The following is a 20,659-nucleotide window of genomic DNA, read 5'->3' as shown; positions in this document are numbered from 1 at the left end:
CCCGGGGCCTCCCCCGGCCCGGCCCAGCCCTGCACCGCCCCGGCCCCGCCCCCTGTGACGTCACCCTCGCGCGCGGCGCCGCTTCCCCCGCGCGCTGCCTTCCCAGCCTGCCCTGCGGCTCCGGTTGCGCGTCCCCGGCGGCGGCCGCGGCCCCGTGTCCTGCCCCGGGATCCCCCCCCGCCCTGAGCCCCCCCAGCCCCGCTCCGAGCGCCGGGGCTGCCCCGCCGCGCCCGCCATGCCCCCCAAGAAGCAGCAGCAGCCGGCGGGGGGCAGCAAGAAGGCGGACCAGAAGAAGAAGGAGAAGATCATCGAGGTGAGGCGGGCGGGGTGTTGCCGGGCCTGCGGGCCGCTCGGCCGGGCCTCGCCGCTTCCTGCCGCGGCCTGCCCGGTTCCTTTCGGGCGCCGGCAGCTCGTTCCCTGTTCCTCCCCAGCTCCCCGCCGCCTTCCCCGGGCGCTGCTGCCCGCCCCGCGCCGGCCCCGCCGGGAGCCCGCACCTTGGGCCCGCACCCTGGGCCCGCCGGCCCCACCGGGGGCCCGCACCCTGGGCCCGGCCCGCACCCTGGGCCCGGCCCGCACCCTGGGCCCGCCGAGCGGCTGCTGACAAACCCGCAAGCCTGCCGGGTGTGCGCGGAGCCCGGAGCTGCTTTCCTGGGGGTGTTGGTCCCTTGGCGCTGCCCAGCCTGTCACATCCCCCCCGCCTGTCGCCCTGGTTGTGCTGGCGGTGGCTGCGCTGCCTGGTCTGGGGTTTGTGTTTCCAGCTGGGAGGTTTTCGGGTCAGAGCTGTCAGGGGGCTGAGGAGCTCCTGGAAGCAGAGCTTTTCTCTCTTTTTTGTTCCTTTCTCGCCCTTGTGTTCCTGTGTTTTCCCAGTCCGGGTCGCTGAGGTGTAGTTGGCGTTTTGCACTCAGTTTACAACCCGTGTTTTGTTTGTTCTGGCTTTGTTGGCTTTTTTTAATACAGTTTGGTCTGTGTGGCTGAGGAGGCATTTCGTGGCGTAAGTTTAGCATATTTTTCATGCCATTTGAATGCAAAATAATGTGAAGGTTCATCTGTAATATCTCATCTTGTGTTTGAACTTGAGGTGCGCAATTTCAAGGTAAAACCATATTTTAAACTGCCAGAAGTGTGCGTGCATCTTAGAGTTGTTAGGGTAGGCTTGCAAGTTTTCCATTATGCTAAAGTGAAAATTAATATTGGAAGTCCAAGGGGGGAGTATTTATAGCAAATTAGATGTTTGCATCTGTTGGCATGGAAGATGATAGCTGGTCGGGTTTTTAGGCAGAATATTTGTGTAGTGCAAGTGTTCTTTTAAAATCTAGCACTGCAGAATGTTGTTCCTGTGTTCTTTGGAAATATTAGGTTAGAGGTTCTTCGTACTCTGTGCTGACTTCAGAGTTTCTCATGTTCTTGCTGATCCAGCTTATAAGAAAATTATGGGTTTTTATACCCAAAACTGCAGCTGAAAGGAGAAGAACTTGCATTGGTTATTAACTATTTATTACGTAATTCAAGTGCACAGGGATTATATATTCCATGTGGCATTTGCTCATGAAATCAAGCATGTGAATGATTTATTTACTTTTTCAACTCTTTTGACAAATTAGATACTGTTCAAATTATGAGGAAGTAACAGATGACGAGCTGCTTGTTGACAGGCAACACGTTGTAACAGAAAACAGGATTAATCTCAAAATTTGCCAAGATTTACTCTATATTTCTTTTATAATGTTTTTTTTTATAGGTAGGGTTTCCAAGGCTATGGAATAACTGAGGGGGTGTTATCACTGGATGAACATCTGTTACTTGTTCCTGGAAGGAAAAAAACCCATCTTGGTATCAAATCAGAGGCATGGATAGGTTTTCCATGTAGGTGGTTAAGTTGCAAAAGAATGATTTTTTCTTTAGATACACATGTGAAAGTGAGTCATTTTTTTCAGAAGTTGTTAATAGGCTAAATATAGACACCTGTCTCTAAGCATAAAATTGGAGGTGTGGAGGATTAATTGTTTCAGTCAATAAACAGAAACTTCTGGCAGTGAGTTCTGTAAGTTCAAGCACCTGTTTGGACTTAGGCGGAGAATCTTCACTTCAAATTAGGGCAGGTAGAAGAGGAAAACTTAAAAATATTTGGAAGTAAAACAAGTATGTTACTTGTGGTAATGTTCATCTGTGTAACATATTTGAAGACTTGAAGATAAAAGTAATCTTCTTTTAGGTAGGTAATAAAAAAAGATACAGTATTTATTCTGTTCTTCATATTTTCTTCAGATATTACTTGAGTGGTCACTAAAACCACTAATAGCTGGACACAGGTAGACCTGGTGATAAAAGCAATAGTTCACCCAAAAGCAGCATGTCGCAGGTTCTGAAAGCAGACTTTGAAGATCATGTGAGGGGTCCAAATACTGCCCATACAGGTCCTTGAATTGTTTGTGTTGCTGGAGGAAATAGTCTGTTCAACTTAAAACCTGGGAGAGGGGCAAGTGGGCTTGTTTGTTTTTTTTTTGTTGCAAGATCATAACCTTGTTTCAGTTATTGTAGCTGTGTATCTCTCTTGATTTAGGACAAAACATTTGGCCTGAAAAATAAAAAAGGTGCAAAACAACAGAAATTTATCAAGGCTGTGACTCACCAGGTCAAGTTTGGTCAGCAAAATCCACGTCAGGTAAGGTTGTGTTCTGTGTGGTTTTCTCTCTGTATAGTCTTAACAATCTTTCACTATACATATTGGTTGTCATATTACATTGAAGTAGAAAAAAGTTGAATTGCTATTTGCCTAATGTATTATGACTAGCAGAGATTAAAACAACAAAAAAATAACAAAACACAGCAACAACACCCCAAACCAAACCCAACTAATAAGGCTGGGTTTTTTGGTATAATAGTATTCTAATGGTAACATCATTAAGCTCACAGTATAGCTGAAATTAATCTGTAGGGATTGGCTGTCAGGAAAGTACAGGTGCACATTGGTTTTATTTTTTTCTTTAATTCCCACCTAATCTAAGAAATTGTGACCAGTTAAGAGTAGTTGCTATTAATACGAAAACTGGAATTGGTGCCAGATTAAAAAGAAGTATAAGCTGATAAGTGCTGCTTGTTCTGCTTATGGAAGAATTTATCATAACTTGAAGTGGAAACAAGTCTGACAGTTCTGCCTGTATTTGGTGAAGTGGTTGAACTGAAATTTTGAGCCACGGGCTGCTACTTTGCTGCTCTTTTGTATGATGAAGTAAAATGTGATGAGGGTGAGACCCAGTGTTTAGTGTTTATCAGACATCTTGGATTTAATGAAAATATTATGATGCAAGTGAGCCAGGTCTCTTTTCCCTACAGTGGTAGAGAAGCTATTCTCTAAGTGTTGATGCAGCTTCTTGTTCTCTGAATAAGCCTGCAGACTAATTACATGTGCATCAGCTAAATTCATGATGTCCTAATTGATGTTTATTTCCTTACATAACATAAGGATGAAATAAGGTATGTCAGGTACAACTTGAAAAGTAAAGGTGATATTCTGGTCAGTAATCATTTCTTTCAGTAGAAAGGACTCCTTGATGCTACTTGAAAATCATGCCTATAATTCAAATCGTCCTTATGAAATTTCATATTAAATCCCTGAATGTCTAGCATGTGTAGGAAACTAGTGTGTCAATTAGCCCACCTAAAAAAGTTGGTTTCTCAGATTCTTTAACTATTGACTGGTGGATTTTGGAAGCTCAATTTTAGACCTGATTATACTATTCTTGCCTTGTAAAATAGTTTTCAGTTAGTGTTGTCCAAGAAAGGGAAAACACTTGAAAGCAGTGTTTTGTGTCCTGAAATACAAATGGAAATGCTGTCAAGTCTTTGTCGTTGTGTGTTGCTTTTTTTGTCTTTTTTTTTTTTTTTTTTTTTTTAAAAAAAAAGCCAAGCTTCATCTTTGTGCTTTCACAACTCTAGGGTGAAACAGAATGTTCTTTAAGTAGGTTTTTTTTTTCTACATGGCATATATGGGCCTGCCTGTTATACAAAATAGGGTTTGTGAGCTTTCAGTGTGAAAACTGACCAAATGAATCAATTCTTTTTAAAAAGAACTTGGTATATTTTTGGCCAAATTCACCGTAAGAACAAAGCTCCTTCTTTAATATTAAACTCCACTTTGCCTATTAAGTACCCCACATTGGTGTAGTGGTGTTAGTGTCACTTGCTTCCCTTAAGGAGAGAAACCAAATGTTATACCATGTCCCATTTCATCTGTCTTCATCCCTCTCTACCAGTCAGGTATAGAAACAGGCCTCTTTTGGCTTATCCCAAGAGGGCAAGGCTGAATCAAAATATTTTTCTCTTGTATCCCAACTTCTCTCCTTGGTGAGGTGGTTTTGGCACAGATCTTGAAGTAACTGCATTGAATAGTTGCACTGCTAATGTATCAAAAAAAGAGTAACTTGTCCTCTCCTAGTCTCGAGTTGTCACTTGATTTTCCTAGTCTGTAAAGATGGAATAGAGGTAGCTATGTCATCGAAGGGCACCTGCCAGGGCCTTCCATCTCTGACAAATCAGTTGGAAACTCTTCTCTTTATAAGGTCGGTACCACTAGATGGCAGTGGCCATTCATGCCAGAGCAGGAATTCCGAGACAAATAACAGGTTCTTCCCCTCTTTCCATTATCAGCTAATGAGGAAATATTTGCTCTTTCCATGTACAGTTCATGTGAAGTGAGGAATGTAATTCTGGTTTTATATTAATAAATTCTAATTTGGGGTCATTATAGGCTGCTCAAACAGAAAGTGAGAAGAAATTAAAAAAGGAAGATAAGAAAAAAGAATTACAAGAATTAAATGAGCTCTTCAAGCCTGTGGTTGCTGCACAAAAAATTAGCAAAGGTATGAGTAACTGAGTTATCCTCATGTATATTCTTTTACTCATGTATCTATTTCAGCTAAAAAAAACCTTTAAAAATGCCAGTTAATAAGTTAATGAAGTAGGTAACTCTGTTTCCTTCTCTATCTAGTTTACCAAGTAGTTTTTCAGTCATCACCTGACAGTTTTTTAGGAAGTCATCTGGACTTACTATGTCATTTAGAGTATCAGAAGCTACACTGGTATGGCCAGGGCAGCTGTAGATAATCAGGTTGATTAATTAGATGCTTGGAAATGAGTGCTGTTATTCTTTTGTGTATATGTGATGGCATTTGTTTAAAGCAGCCTGTCTCCCCAGGGAAGGTGAACATGGAGGTATTACAGGGAATCTAATATGATAATGATTGTCTTCATAAGAAACTTCAAATCAGAACAGTTAAAATGACTTTTGTCCCACTTCACAGTTAGGAGTAGGACTTGCAGTAAAACCACATTTCTGAAGCCAACTCAGTTACTGAACAAACAAGTTTTGTCACAAAATGCAAGGCTAAGAGTGACACTTTTGGGAGACTAACTGGCTGCGTTGTGAAACGAAAAAGTAAATTGTACCTTTGGGAATGAAGGAAATGTTATCAGCTCTTTGCTTTATTTATCTTTGGGTAGTGATGAAATTATTTGCAGTAATTTTTTAGTAAATAAGTGTGATTTCTATGCATGTCTTTAAGTCTGATATTTGTTCATTGTGGCAGTTTAGCAGCAACAAAGGCCACTTTTCTGTTCAGGATCTGCAGTGGTCAGCTTTCTCTGAGTAAAGCAGATCTAGACTTTAAGTTAGTTAAGAAGACTAACTTTGCTCTTACTGAAGCTTTGGCATTCTATTGAAATTGCCAACAAGGAGAGCTGTATGACCTCAGGTTTTTTTAGGAACCAACTTCATGTTTAAAAGTAAATGTTAGCCAAGATTTCAAACAGGTGTTGCTGTACGTACTGTAGTCACTGGTGACTTGCACCAAGTGCAAAATCAGCAAGTGAAAATCTCAAGCTTAACATCTTAATGAACTTCACTATTATTTCTTATTTAATGGTCTCTTAAATATGCTTCTTGATTACTTTTCTCACCTTCTGATCATCAAATAAGTCATTTAGGGAGATGATAGTTACAGAGACTGTAGTTGATGGAATAGTTCATACTATAACAGTTGTCTGTTTTGGGGGTTATGCAAAGACATCTTATAATTAATACTAAGGAGCTTTTACTGTTGATGAACTTGAGATGAAATAAGGTTAATTTCTAACAATGTTTTCATTCTTGGAAGATTCCAAAGATGGTATGATTCCAACTATGGTTCCCAGAACTTAAATGTACTTAAATGTACTTTTAAAATATACAGCTTTTGCTTAAAAATGATATCACAGTCTTGAAACTTGCTTTACTCAGGTGCTGACCCCAAATCTGTAGTTTGTGCTTTCTTCAAGCAAGGGCAGTGCACTAAAGGAGACAAGTGTAAGTTTTCTCATGATTTGTCTTTGGAACGAAAGGGTGAAAAACGAAGTGTCTACATTGATGCAAGAGATGAAGACCTTGAAAAAGGTACAATACTTACAGGAAACTACTACTACGCTATTCTGACTCTGAAACAGGATTTTCAAGAGTAAGCTTTGTCTTCTGCTGTGGTTATGATCCTGAAGAGCCTGATCAATGACCAGAACAACCCATGCCACTCTGTTCAGATTATTAACAACAGTGAAACTTGCTTTAAAAAGTGTACTTACAGGTACATTTTAGGCCTTGTTGAGAAAAACAACTATGACGTAGTGATATTGGATGTTTTTTTAATTTTGCTGTGTAATGTATTATGGCTTACGTGTGGCAAGTTGTGCAGTATTTGGTCAGTCTTATAGTTGCTATTTCTGAGTTCTGGAAAATGGAAGTGCAAAAGGAGAAGTGGAATGAGCAACCATAGTTGCCTTCCAGAACTATTGCTACTGTTTGCTCATATGTGCACAGTTCTAGATTTCAGTTTACTGTTTTTGACTTTTTCTCCTATTCCCAAATAAGTACTTAGCCATGTGGTCTGCATTTTACTTGTACTTGACAAGGGTTAGATATTCTATGGCAAAAATAACTTATTTTGCTTGCCCACAATTATTCACATTTTGCTCTTCGAGTTTTAACCTCTGTTGTCTGAAATGAATATGATGTGTTGCCATAGATTTCCTGCTACTTTTACCACTGGTAGTCTTCTTTTGATGGCACCTTCTTTGAACTTTAACACAGAAAATTTAGTATTACTTCTTTCTGTCTTCAACTTAAATTTTCTTTTTTTCTGGACATGAACCTACAGCCTTCTCTTCTAGGCATTCATCTTCCTTTTCTTTTTCCTTGTCAGTGCTCAATAGTGTATGGGTGGAGTGATGTATTTTTTAGCCTTTAACAAACACTTGATCCATGTTAAAATGTAAGTTTCTAAGGCTTTTGAGGCATGTGTCTTCTGAGCAGCCTAGGATGGTTTGAAAACTATAATGAAAGACTGAATTTATTTTCCGTAATTTGAATTGCATATTACAACCATCACTAGGGAGAACAGCAACTTGGCAACATGGTTTAGTATTGGAAATTTCTGTGAAACCATCTGTTTTCTTTTTCTAGATACAATGGATAACTGGGATGAGAAGAAGCTGGAAGAAGTGGTGAACAAGAAGCATGGTGAGGCGGAAAAGAAAAAACCCAAAACTCAAATAGTATGTTGTTTTTTTTACTTGAGCTGTAGTAGAGAGAAATAAGTGCAGACTGCTACTAGATATGTTGGTTAACTGAAGATTTTAAATTGAATACTATAATTTGAGTGTACAGTTGGGCTGATAGTACTTGTATTTTTAAAAAAGCCACCCCAAAGCTCTTTCAGTCATGATAGGGTTTTTTCATGTGAAAAATACAAATGATAGTAGATGAAATTACTTGAAAATACAAGTGCTAAAGGAGTCAGTAATATATCTAATGCATCCTATTTTGAAGATTCAAGTTTTGTGGGTAGTTAGGTCTGTCACCTGATTTCAGTGGTTGCCATATATATTGACCTATGTACTGGGTGACACAAAAGCATTTAAGTTTTCTCTTGTAAGTTGACATTCACTGATTATTTGTAGTTCCTGACCTTTAACTTCAAGCGTTTTCTTTAGCTTGAGCACTAAATTATTTAACACCTTCATAATTTCTTTGTTCTGCAGAACTCTTTCACTTGTTTTCAAAAACAAGTAATTAGATACTCTGTTGATACTGCCCAAATCTGCAGGAGTTGAAGTTTGATATGGTGTGAACTATTAATGGCTTTTTGAAAGTTCCAGAATGGCATCTTTACCTTAGGAGCGTGATCTGGAGGGTTGAACATCTGAGGCAGAATCGATGCATGTTGTTTAAAAATACACTTGTTGCTGAGGAGGAATAGTAAGTCTGTCAGCATGCTTTGACATGTGCAGCTGGCTTCACAGTGGTATGCAGTTCCCAGTCTTCTGAGTCACCCAGTCTTTGAAATATTTGGATTATATTAAAGAGAGAAAGCTGTTGACTCAATGAATTTTAGTTAACTAGTTGCACTTGTTCTACTTTTTTAGTATGCATTTCATGTATTTTTTTTTTTAATTGTTTTGGAATTACTGTGTTTCTGACAGGTAGTAGCAGTAACTGTAGTGCAGATTTGCTGGGGGTGAGAAGAGTGCAGTGTTAACGACCATTTTTTTTACACAGGTCTGCAAATACTTCCTTGATGCTATTGAAAACAACAAGTATGGATGGTTTTGGGTCTGCCCAGGCGGAGGAGACAACTGCATGTATCGCCATGCTCTCCCTCCAGGCTTTGTATTAAAAAAAGACAAAAAGAAGGAGGAAAAGCAAGATGAAATTTCTTTAGAAGATCTAATAGAAAAAGAGGTAAAGTTGTCAGGTACCTTTTTGGGGGTGTTTGTTTTTGTTACTCTGAAGAGACAGTTTTCAGTAACTTCCTAGTTGATAATGTAGAAGTGTGAAATGTTCTTAAACCTGTATGAGCTAGGGTGAAGGATGCCTAGTATTTGAAACTATTACTTAGTGAATAGATTCAACTACAGCTGCATATGTAGCGTAGGTGTTGCTAATCCTTTTTTAGGAGCCTTCTGCTTTTTCCTCATGTTTTTTTTTCCTGGATTGCAACTGTTTCTATGGGCCTTTTTCATCCCCAGCTCACTGCCTCTTTAGTTCTTGGGTAACTGTAGCAAGGAAACAAAGGCAAGAGAATGGGGACTTCTTGAAGTTGTTACATGGCTGCTCTGCTTAGTTTTGTCACCATTGCCTGGCAGCATCAACTTGAGGAGAACCTGAGCTGATACCCTTAGTTTCTTCACTTGACATGTCAACTTTCACCTTGACTTACCGACTGGAAAACCATATGTTGAGTCAAATTGATGGTGCGTGTTTAACAGGGGTGAGAATAAAGAAGGAAATGGAAAGGGATGATTTAAATTAGTTTCTGTAAAAGAGTAGTTGAATTTCTAATTTGTTATAGCCTGTGGAAATGACTTATAGCATTAATCAGTTTCTTTAATTGACAGCGTGCTGCCTTAGGACCAAATGTTACCAAAATTACTCTAGAGTGTTTTATTGCATGGAAGAGAAGAAAAAGACAAGAAAAAATTGATAAGGCTGAGCAAGATATGGAGAGGAGGAAAGCAGATTTTAAAGCTGGCAAAGCATTGGTGGTATGTTCTACACTAAAATTCCTAATACCAGAAAAAAGAATAAATAAGTTAATGTAATAAGGTAGCTGGCCTGGAATTGGCTTGCTTTTTGCTTTTTTACAGCAGCATGAAGTATACCGAGTGATAAATGAACCTTTCTTTTTCTGTGAACAGATTAGTGGAAGAGAAGTATTTGAGTTCCGACCAGAGCTGGTTGATGCAGATGATGAAGAAGCAGATGACACCCATTATATTCAAGGAACAGGAGAAGATGATGAGGTGATGATCAGGATAAACTCCAACTCAAATAATGTTTCAAGTTACATTGAAGTTTTACAACTTGTGAGAGCTCTTAAAGTGCAATTAATCAGCTGGGTTCTTAGTTTAACACTCTTACAGAGATTATTTTGTCCGAATGTTGCTGTCAGAAGGAAGATTTTAAAAACTGAATAGAAATGTTGCAGGAACAAAATTTCCTGCAGAGCCTCTTGGATTTTTGTGTTTTTTTGTTGTTTGTTTTTCAGATGGAAGAGCCTGTGTGCATAAATGATGTAGATTTGAATCTGTATGTCCCAAAGGCTGTAGACGAGACTGGTATTACTGTGGCTGCTCCAGACCGTTTCAGCGCATACAGCTCAACAGAAAAAGATGGTAAGTTCATGATTTAGGTATCACTAATAGAGGATTTAATTGTTAAGAGCTTCCCAAAAGGTAGAGAGAAAAGAATTACTGATCTGCTGGAAGGAAGTATTCATTTAGAAAGGGTGAAGGAGTGAAATTACTACTAATTATCTATGTAGTTAATAAAGGAAAAGTTTGTTGTAAAGGCTTTGCACATATATTGTCTTAAATTCAAGTCTAAATAAAAAGGTAGATGTTTGTGGCATCTTCAAGTAAATCCTTAATATGTTAGTTTTAGCAGTTTTACCTTTTTTCAGTTTTGGTAAATGAATGCATAATAGCAACAAAAATCCAAGCTTTTCTTCTTATTTCCTAGGTAGTGTAAGGTAATTTGGAGTTTGTTGGTGCACTTGTGGCACGCACACCATGATCTTGAAGACCCAGAGTCTTAACTGCAGACTTCAGTTTGACTCTGTTATTAAAATGGGAGTTTGAATTATTTTTTTGACCCTTTTTTAATAGTTGATGATCCAAACCTGCCTATTAATCAGGTACATGCGATTTATCCCATGTAAGTCTACATAGATTTCAGATAAGGTAACCTCTTTGTAGTTTGAAAACTTTTAAGCCTGTTCAGTAGGATTGTGATACTTGTGACACTGGAATGTGTAAGAATGTATTTTTATTTTCAGATAATAAATTAAGTGAAGCTTCTGGTGGTGATATAAACAGCAGTGAGCAAAATGATTTAGAGGAAGATAATGATGGAGATGGAGAGTTGGAAAATGGAGTAATTGATGCAGTTCCAGTTGACGAAAATCTTTTTACTGGAGAGGACTTGGATGAACTAGAAGAAGAACTAAACACTCTTGATCTAGAAGAATGAACTTAAAAGCTCAAGTGAGGAACTAAATCCATGTGACAAAGTGAAAACTGACTCCATTTTTTCTCCTTTCTGAATAGAATTCTTAAACAGGATGTTTATGGTTACCCAGCTGATATTGATGGGCACGTCATACACCAGGAATATTTTCCTTCAATCTCATCTGCTCCAGTCTTGACTATGCTCACAGTTAAACATTAAAAGTAGTTCAGAATTACATGACAGCTGATTTTTCAGAATGAGATGATAACTTTCCACTAAAAGTAGGAAGTGTAACTGCTTTGCCAGTATGCAAGTGTTCCTGGGCAATTTAATACCAGGTACAGTATAAAAATCAAAGTATACATTCTTCACCAGAAATGCATTTTAGTGATTGTGTTGATTTAGAAACTGCCTGGAGTGTTTTTAGGCGGTATACCCTGATGGAGCTGATGCAGATTATGCTTCCTTAAGTGGTGATTAGCTTTATTTGATCACCTGGATACTGAAGATGGTGAACTGATACATCATACATGAAAACACGGTGCCCTCTGTTTAAAATGTTTTAAACTTTTCCACCACCTTTTGCCAACAAAACTGTAAATAAAAACTATCAACTTTAAAGTACCTGTGTTGATTTTTCTCTGTTAAGTCAGGATATCATTCCAAGCTATGAACTTCATTTTCTAATCCAGGGATCAATATTCTTCTCTCCAGTCCTGATAAAGGAGTGATGGTGTTGGCTTCAGTTAAATTAGGGGTAACTGCAATTATTTTTTTGTGCACTTCATGGAGTGTACAATTCAGCACCTGAGTTTGGTCTCCTACTGTCCTTACGTCCTACCTGTCCATGAACCAATACATGCTGAGTAAGCTCATTACTATTAGAGTCTCCTTCTTTCCCCACTATGTTTTGTATATTAGCAAAAGACTTCAAGCTCTGCAGAGAAAGCATGTGATGGTCTAAAAAATGCCTGTCATACCTTTGGCATTGTGGAAGCAACTTGCAGTTGGGCAGTAGGAAGTTGCCTCAAAGTGGATCCATGTTGTACCCTGCAGTGTGTTTTCCCTGCAGGCAGCACAGTCACCTTGTTTTGAAATCAATGGAATCTCTTTCATAAAGATTTCTCAGTAGTGGTGCTTTTTCAAGGGGGCTGTAGGTTATGCCTCCTTGCCATACTACTAACAATATCTGCAACAGGATTGCTGCACTAATGATACTGTTGGTATCGATTTTTCTAAAACTTTTAAATGGTTACTTAAAGACCATTAAGATTTGTGGTGGTGTTAGTGAGCTTTCTCCAACTGCATTTGGGTGGTCATATTAGCTTTAATGGTTACTTCTGACACTGCTGAATTGATTATTGTATCGTGAATGCTATTTCTAAAATAGCTGACCCAGTCATCTTTTTGCCCCTTTTCGGCATCTTTGTGGATTTTTTCTCCTGTAGGAACGAGAAGCAGTGTTTGGGACTAAGAGGCCTAATGAAATTGACTTCTAAATGTAAGTTTTTTAAGGAAGAACTGCCATGTCAGATATAAATATTTATTTATGGAGGTTTTGCTCCTGTGACCATAAAGGAAGAGCACTGACAGATCATTGTATTCAATTGGCTAGCAATAGGATACCTGGAGACCAGGACACTTGAGAATGCAATTCGTATTTGAATGTATAATGCCTGCTTTTTCAAAGGTGTATATTTTAAATGGAATAAAAGTAATTTAATGATGATTAAGGATGAAAATGGCTTTCTATATTTTGTCTTAGAGGCTGGTATATCGTATATAATACTGATCTGTTTCACTGATGGAAATAGGCTGTCTTTGCCACAATGGTATCCATGTTGATTGCTTTTTACAGTGGAGGAATGAGATAATAGCTAATACTCATGTCAGCGAATAAAACACTGAGGTGGGGAGAGAGGGACTGTGTGTGGCTCTTCTGGGTCTAAGGGGTCAGTTTTGTGGCTTAACTCCTTTGTGCGTGTGTCATTTAAAGCTTGAGAGTCATCTTGTAGAGTATTTAAATGTTGAATATCCATACGCTGGCTGAAGAAAAACTTGTTTTCATAGGTAGTAGTTACTGACAGATGACTTTGTGTGGTCAGGAATTTGTAGTTAGTTATCCCTTTTTGATTTTTACCCTTTCGACTGAATCCAGTACTTCTCATGACTGGACTTGTTCTAGGCTCTTGATCTGTGTAGATTGCTAACCATGAAAGCAGGGTGATTGCTCCTGAAGTCTGACAGTGTAGCATTCAGCTGTACTTGTACAAGTAACACTTGACTTCTCACTCGGTCTGTTGAAGGTCATCTTGAATATATCCTGCTGAAAGTTGTTAATCTTGTGAGTTCAAGAAGCCTAAACTAGCAGCTGAAAGGGAGTTTCAGTCAAGAAATGCTCAGTTAGAAACAAATGCAAAAGCCTTACTTAAGGTAGATGAATTATTATGTTGAAAATGAGCAGCACTGTGATAGAATGGAGTCCCCCTGCATGTGATGTACCACAGGGTTTTTCCTGTTGATGCAAGTTTCCCGGAATTAGCCTGATGCAGAACGAGTCATGTGGAAAAATGAGAGATCTGAATTTTAACATGGCATCTACAGTGACTGTCCGGTTAGTCTGGGATAAAAATACCCAGTGTTCCTTTGTTACAGGAGCAGGAAGGGACGTTACTGGGTCAAGATCAGGCTGCAAAGGATCTTAAGGCAGGAAACTAACATCTCTGCCATCAGTTTCAGTCCTGTGCCTTGCAGTTTGCTCCACTGTTGGCAGCAGGTTGTTCTTCTGATCTCTTCCCTGAGGACTATGTCAGAAGTGTGGTGTAGCTATCTATGATTTTCACTTTTTCTCAAGAAAAAAGTGTAGCACTCTGCACTCACAGCATCTTGGTTACTGGACATCTGTGTGGACAAAAACAATTCTAAAAATGCTGCAGAAAGCCTGTAACCTTGCTTCCAGGTGTTTGCTGTTATGGAAGTAGAATATCTGTTGGCTTTGTTTTGGTGTATGTTAAAATTTGTCAAACTGCTTGAACAGCTTCAGTTGGCTAGGTTTAACTTTTCATAGTAGGCTTTTGATAGCTGTGTCGTTGAATGTTATGCTTGGCATTGCTCTTACTTGGAGCTCCCCACTTGTTTTATACATAACACTGATAAATGCCTGGAAAAAAATACGGGAAAAATTAAATAATGACAGTAACTGTGACATTATCTACTAGTTTTTAACAGAAATGTTGCTGTGTCTTAATGGGCAACACTCCCCAAATGCTTTGTATGGAGGGGAGGTAATACTTGTGATAAACCTTGGTTGAAGCAGTGGTACTTTCCTTGGCAATTCAGTATTGTCATAACAGTTGGCATTTATTTAGAAAACAGGTTGTACAGAAAGAACTTAGACATACCTATCAGTTGATTTTTATGAATATTTTGTTTCAGCTTCTTGGAGTTGTGGAATAACAAGTGTCAAAAAGGTGTCTTTGGTGTTCTGAAAGCCAATTTCTACTTTGCAATGCTTATGCCTCTTTAAAAATCACCGGAATATAACAAGCAATGCAGACTTAAGTATTTAAGCTTGTATATCTTGCAGATAAGGTACTTGGAAGCTTCATAATCAGTGTTTCCTCTTCTTGTCCCAAGTGCCATTTTTGTGTAATTCCACTGAAACTGTAGAGTGATTAAGTGATTAAACTAGAAATACTCCAAGGTTAGATCTTTTTTTCCATCACATAGTTATTACAGCCCTAAGTTGAGAGAATGAGGTTGCTTTCATATGCAAATGCATTTTAAATTCACCTGATATATTGTGGGAAATATGTACCCCTGAATAACATCAATAAGGATGGGAAGTGAATTAGGAAAAGGAAACCTGAGAAGGCCAGAGGAACTGCAAAAATATCTGGAACAGCAGTTGCACTGCATCAAGGGATGAGACCATATATTAGACGAAGACCAGTTATACTCCATAAACCAGATAAATGGGGAAGAAAGAGGTAAGAAAAGGCCCAGCCAGCTACTTCTCAGGAGCACTTGTCATATGTAGCTTTGGAGTGTTTTCAGTCTAGAAGTATGGACTTTGTATCCCTTTATGGCTTTCTCTTCCAAGAATGTTGCCTCCTTTCTGCTTTGCCATCCCTACCCAGTAGTACTTTTTGAAAACCCAGCAGTTCCACAGCTGTGCTATGTTTGTTTTGACCATGACTTGGACTAGCTTCTATTAGATCTGTAGGAGAAAGTACTTGGAGCAAGTGACAGGATCTCCTATGCCTTCCTTTGTGTTGACTTGATGCCAAGTAAGACAAGTAGATAGGAAAAAAGCAGTCAATATATTTGTTTCAAGAATGTGATCTCTTGATGTATTTCAGTGCTAGAAACTTTTTTACAAAATCAGAGACTTTTTTTCTCGAGGTGCTTGATTCTTTGTTAAAAACAGACCTTAATCAGCAAAATATTTAATGAAGCAAATAGTCTTTGTTTCTGATTAGGTACCTGATGTATTTTATGTAGTTATGATCACAAAGTGTTTTGACAGTGATATCTGCCATTCTCTTTTTCCCTGATATTGGAGGCCTAGAAGTGACCTTGGCTTAATCTGTCAGTTTGAGTTCCTTGGTTTCAATAGATGCTTTGTCTTGTTACAGAGAGGGGCTGTTGCTGATATTAGCAATAAGGCCAAGATGTTTTATTCATTGATGATGTTATAGCCCTAATATGTGAGTACAATGGGCTCCTTCATAGCACATCACTGAAATGAATGGCAGAAATAAACAATTCTTTTGGTCATAAAAGAGCAGTGCTTCATTGGTGTTTAGTGAGAGACACCTCAGAGCTACTTGTTCTTGATTTCACTTTGGTGATGGAGAAGTGTTAAGTGTTGTAAAGCATGTGGCCACGAACCAAGGTGCCCGAAGTACGTCACAACAGACTTGAAAAATGAGATGGGCTCCTAAATTTAAGGAAGATAAAACTGAAAAGAAAGCATCACAGCTTTGCGTTAAAGCAATGTTCACACTTCTCCTTGGTTTACCTTTTTCTTGGTTTACCTTCTGACACTGAGACTGTCAGTCCTGTGCTCTGTACGTTGCATGTAAAGGTGGGGTCCAAGACATCATGCTAGTTTGGTCTCTATATACAAGTATCCATTGCAAGCTCTGTGTTTGCTATGGATCTTAGTCATGTCTGACATGTCAAGCAGGTAAGCTCTTGTGGTCTGGGAGCAGTAGACTAAAGATGAAGATGAATTGACCTCAGCTTTAAAAATTCAATTGCTGCAACTTAATGTCTCCTTAAAATCAGATGGCAGCAAGGTTTCTAGTCAAACCTTTAATCTTCACTCTTCATAGCTCTTTCACTGTCTTTTCTCTTTTCCAAGTATAAACCCTACACAAGGGAGGTTTTTCTGACTGGTCTCTAATCCATATCAACCAGTTCAGTGATCCTTGTGAAAGCCAGCTGGCTGTGCTCTCCCTTCGGGCTCCCTCCACTGGTGCAGAGCAGTGTTGCCCAGCAGTGTGTGCTTCTCATGGGGCTCTAAATGCTCAAGGGTCGTGTTAATAAACTGAAGAGAAGGAGGATTAGGAAAGTTGGTCAGAAAGGACATTGCAGAGATCTTACCTCTTAAAACATTAAGGACGAGTAAAAATAAAAGGGGATAAAGCTATAAGGGCTCAAATGTAGTTTAACTGCTGTTGTGTAATCTTTGTTAACTTATTCCTTGATTAAGAAGCTGGTTGTGTCAGAACTATACTGTGTCAGTAGCATCAGCCTTATATCACAGGTGTTTTGGTCTTGTCACTGTGAAATCTGTATGGTAGAAATAGCAGCTGCTGATTTTGTGTCCCACATGGTCTTTCCCACGCAGCAGTATCAAGTTACAGTTGTAGAGAATAGTTGCTGTACATAAATAATTGCCCCTACTTTGTATGTGTGTAGAGGCAGGAGAAAGTGGAATGAGGACTCTTCCCTAAGACAGCAAAAAGGAAGAAGCTTTGAAATGTGCTCTCTATTCCAAGCCCAGCAGTGTTTGCAGTTTATATCACTTATAACTATTGTCAGGATTAACTGGCAGGATCGTTTTGGATTGATTAAAAAAAAAAAGTTTGTGTCCCACAAGGTTTTTCACCAACACCGAACTAGGAGTTGATTGGAACAAGCTCCTAGAAATGGAAGGCTAATGTCTTGAAAGCCAACAGTGATAACTTAAAAAAACCAAACAAACCAAACAGAAGACAGTAAACATTCCCTCCCTCCCCCCCCAAGTCGCCTGTTAGAAATATTATAAACCTGATTCTGGATTTATCTATTTTTAGCTTTATTCCTTGACTTAAATTCTAATTTACTCTTTAACCCTGCAAAAATGTAGCCACCAGTATAATGTTTTGTAGCTAAGGTTACTTGGTTTAATTTTCAAGCCAGACAGGACAGTGTTCTGCAGATACAGAAGACCAGAAGACAGTGGTTTTCAAATTGAGGGTCAGGTTGAGTCTTGTTTTGTTTGAGAGAAAGGGTGGTTTTGGATGGGGAAGAGGGAGAAAATTTGAACTCTAGGGCTTTCTGTAAGAGGGCAACACATCTCCTGGATTCAAGAGGCTTGAGTTGGTGACTGAGCTGGTTTATCAAGGCCTCAGATGCCTGGGTTCTAACACCTGAAACCCTATTGGAGGGAGAGGAGAGCAGACAAGTATCTTTTTCCATGTCAGTTTGTCCTACTGTGATCTTTGAGCGTTCCTAAATTTTAGTGTAAAAGAATATTGAGTAACAGGGTGAGTTTGTTAGAGGATTTAAGTCTTAATGTATCATGATATCCCTTTCCCTGTCAGACAGAAATGAGCTTGGCTCTACTTTGCTCCATTGCCTTTCAATCCTACTTGTTCTGCACGTTACTAATATTTTTCTGTACATTTTTTCTTGTTTAAAGACTGAACTCATTACAAAGCAGAGAGCAGTCTAATGAGTTTTTATTGTTAACCAGAAAATTCTGAAGTTTTAAACTTGGTTTTGTTCCAAATCTTTTAGCAAGCATGTGGAAATGTAGCTGTAATACAGGAATACTAGAGTTCAGACGTTTCAAGGCAAGACGTGGCATTGTTTCAGGATTAGTAAATAAGAAAGCAAAGGCATCTGCTTTTTGAGACTGAGCTTTAGTAGATGATTATGACAATGAGTGATGGAAAAATATTATAGAAATAAGTGAAAATATTCTCAAAAAACAGGTGAGGTTGTACATCATTTGTAATGCTTTTACTAAATAGATTATTTGCATTAATGTCAGGAACACTAATCTTTCTCTAACAGGAAGCAGTGATCTCTGGTATTTCTGTATAACCAGAAGCAGGCAAGAATTTAAGAGAACTATCAAGTGCTTCTTGTCTTCTGGAAGCTCTCCATAAATGGAAATGTACTAGAAAGTGATCCTTGTCTTCTGTTCCTATAGATCCTGGTTGCAGGGATGTGTTCTGTTTCTCTTTGATTGTAGCAGAATACTGTTTCACAAGTTTTGCTGCCAGGCATAGTCACTTCAACTTTCTAAAGCAAAACTGTATGTTCCAGGAATGTGCTTTGCATGTGTTTGCTGTGGCTGGTGGTCTCATCAGAAAGTATGGTACTTAAAATTGTATTAAAACTATGGTAGGCAAAAGGGGAAAGGCTAGGAACAACGTAGATGCAACTAACAAGGCAGCAGAGAAATAACTACTTCTTCCTCACATTTGAGGAGCTGTACAAAAGCAGTTTGTTCTAGAGGATCTTTTGTGAATGTAAAAAGGTGTGGTTAAATTCAGAAAGGAATGTACCCTCTCTGGCAAGGAAGAAAAATGTGAATGAGAAAGTGATGAAGAGTTAGTAGGGATTTTTTTATTCAAGCATAATAATATACTCTTGTTGGAATTGTACCTGCTGTGTATTTACTAGCTGTGCAGGTGAAAAACAGAAGGGTGGGTTAGAAAGCTGTGCAGGTCTGATCTGAAGACAGGATCAGCCTGTGAAGCAGCTGCCACTGCAGTAGCAAAAGGAGCTGGAGCTCTGTCATCCAGCAGGCTGACACTGCATGGCATCCATGTAGCTGTTTCAGTAGGATGTGAGGAGCAGAAATACAGAAACACATATTCCATGAGAGATGAAAGAGCAAAGAAATCCTGCAGTTTACATGTTTCCTCTCAACTGTTTTCTTTTCCTGCACTAGAAGCAGAAAGGCAACTCCATTGCACTCCCTGGATTAGCAAAGTATCCTTATCCCTTTCTACAGAACTCTGCTGAGACCTTACCCACCAGAAGACCTGAGACACCTGTCTCTCCTGCCTCATTCCCGAAAGCTCCTGTGCCAGAGGTGCCATGCTGACTCTAGAGATAGGTGTGGTGGCTTTTTCTTCTGGGCTGGTGTGCTCCCCAACCCCATCCCTTAACTTCTTGTATCTCCGTTACACATCTTATATGTGCATGGGTTTTCTGGAAACATTTTTATGGAGTTTGTGTAGAGAATATTACAGAGGTGATTGTCTTAGTGATGTGTTTCTCCTTGATTTTTTTCCTGTTGATCCTCTTCCCTAGAGGAAAAATGCTACTTAAAAATACCTTTTAAAAATACGCATCTTTTGGGCTGTTACAGAGGCAAGTGAGGGTATGGTTGAGTGTTGTATCTATCTTCAAAGTGCTCTTTGAAGCAAAAGCTGAGACGTGTGATTCACGCTGAAGAATCTTGAAGAATAAATTTTGAAAAGCTGAAAAATAATTAAACTGCAGAAATAGGAATTATTTTGTAAATCAAGCAAAGCTATCCTTGAATTTAATGGTATGAAATCCTGCTCATAAAACAAGGCCTGGTGAGTAATGAACAGTCTGTAAAGCACGAGAAGGAGGCAGTGGAAACACATTGACTAACAGTGAAGTAACACAGCTATCAGTACTGACCAGATCAGAGAACAAGTCCTGGTACAACTCACTTCCGTTCTGACCTTGAAGATTTCAAACTTGAAGCTGAGAGTTGTTCACCAACTGGAAGGTGATTTTAAACACAGTCATACCCTTGTTGTCCTAAAGAAACTGTTGCTCTGTAGCCTCCAGTTAAGGACAGCTCTTGCTTAAGAACTGAAGGAGGTTTTGCTTATGTGGTGAGTTGCTTGTAGGGGCTGCAAGGCACATCAAGCTTACATCATTGCTCTGCTGGTTTCCTTGTGTTTCTCACCCAGTCATGTTTCCATGGTTTTCAGATTTAACAGTTTATTTTGTGGTGTTTGTTTTGGTTTTTTTCCCCAAGAAAATGAACATTACACAAAATAGGCATTAACTGATCAAAACAAAAAATACTGAAAGCTAATCTTTTCGGTCACATTAGTCTTGCTTTCTACAGCCTTGTTATAAACAGTTATTTCTTCAAGGATCAGTCCTGGGCAGCTAAGCTGCTTTGCAGGTCTGAGTGTCTGGGTAGTACAAGAGCAAACTGAATATGTAGTAACACTCATGTTGATGAAGGCTTTTCTGGGAGACTAACAGTGGTATTGATGAACAAAGCATCCATAAACCCTTTGTTCCAAATCTTAATACCAGTGATACTGTCAAGCACTGGATCTGCTCAGAGACTGAAGCTCAGTGCTCATGTACAGGACATCTTGCTGAGCCTTTTAAGTAGGACCACAA

General features: G+C 39.2%; 1 protein-coding gene across 1 annotated transcript; it reads left to right on the top strand.

The window, feature by feature from the left end:
• The first annotated feature begins 109 nt into the window (after positions 1 to 109).
• ZC3H15 (zinc finger CCCH-type containing 15) lies at positions 110 to 11,653 on the top strand. The gene is made up of 10 exons (XM_051623316.1): positions 110 to 313; positions 2,561 to 2,662; positions 4,748 to 4,859; positions 6,275 to 6,427; positions 7,487 to 7,578; positions 8,582 to 8,764; positions 9,421 to 9,567; positions 9,721 to 9,825; positions 10,071 to 10,197; positions 10,860 to 11,653. The coding sequence occupies exons 1-10, from the start codon at positions 236 to 238 to the stop codon at positions 11,051 to 11,053; spliced, it is 1,293 nt and encodes a 430-aa protein (XP_051479276.1). The 5' UTR covers positions 110 to 235; the 3' UTR covers positions 11,054 to 11,653.
• Positions 11,654 to 20,659: the final 9,006 nt, after the last annotated feature.

The sequence above is a fragment of the Apus apus genome, chromosome 6, assembly GCF_020740795.1.
Source record: "Apus apus isolate bApuApu2 chromosome 6, bApuApu2.pri.cur, whole genome shotgun sequence".
NCBI classification, from domain to species: Eukaryota; Metazoa; Chordata; class Aves; order Apodiformes; family Apodidae; genus Apus; species Apus apus.
Note: the sequence above shows the minus strand (reverse complement) of the source record. Positions and strands in the feature narration are given on the sequence as shown.

Coding starts and splice junctions, on each gene's coding strand:
- ZC3H15 (XM_051623316.1), top strand. CDS start 236: ATGCCCCCCAAGAAGCAGCAGCAGCCGGCGGGGGGCAGCAAGAAGGCG. Junction 7,579..8,581: donor AAAAACCCAAAACTCAAATA/GTATGTTGTTTT, acceptor TTTTTTACACAG/GTCTGCAAATACTTCCTTGA. Junction 10,198..10,859: donor CAGCTCAACAGAAAAAGATG/GTAAGTTCATGA, acceptor TTTTATTTTCAG/ATAATAAATTAAGTGAAGCT.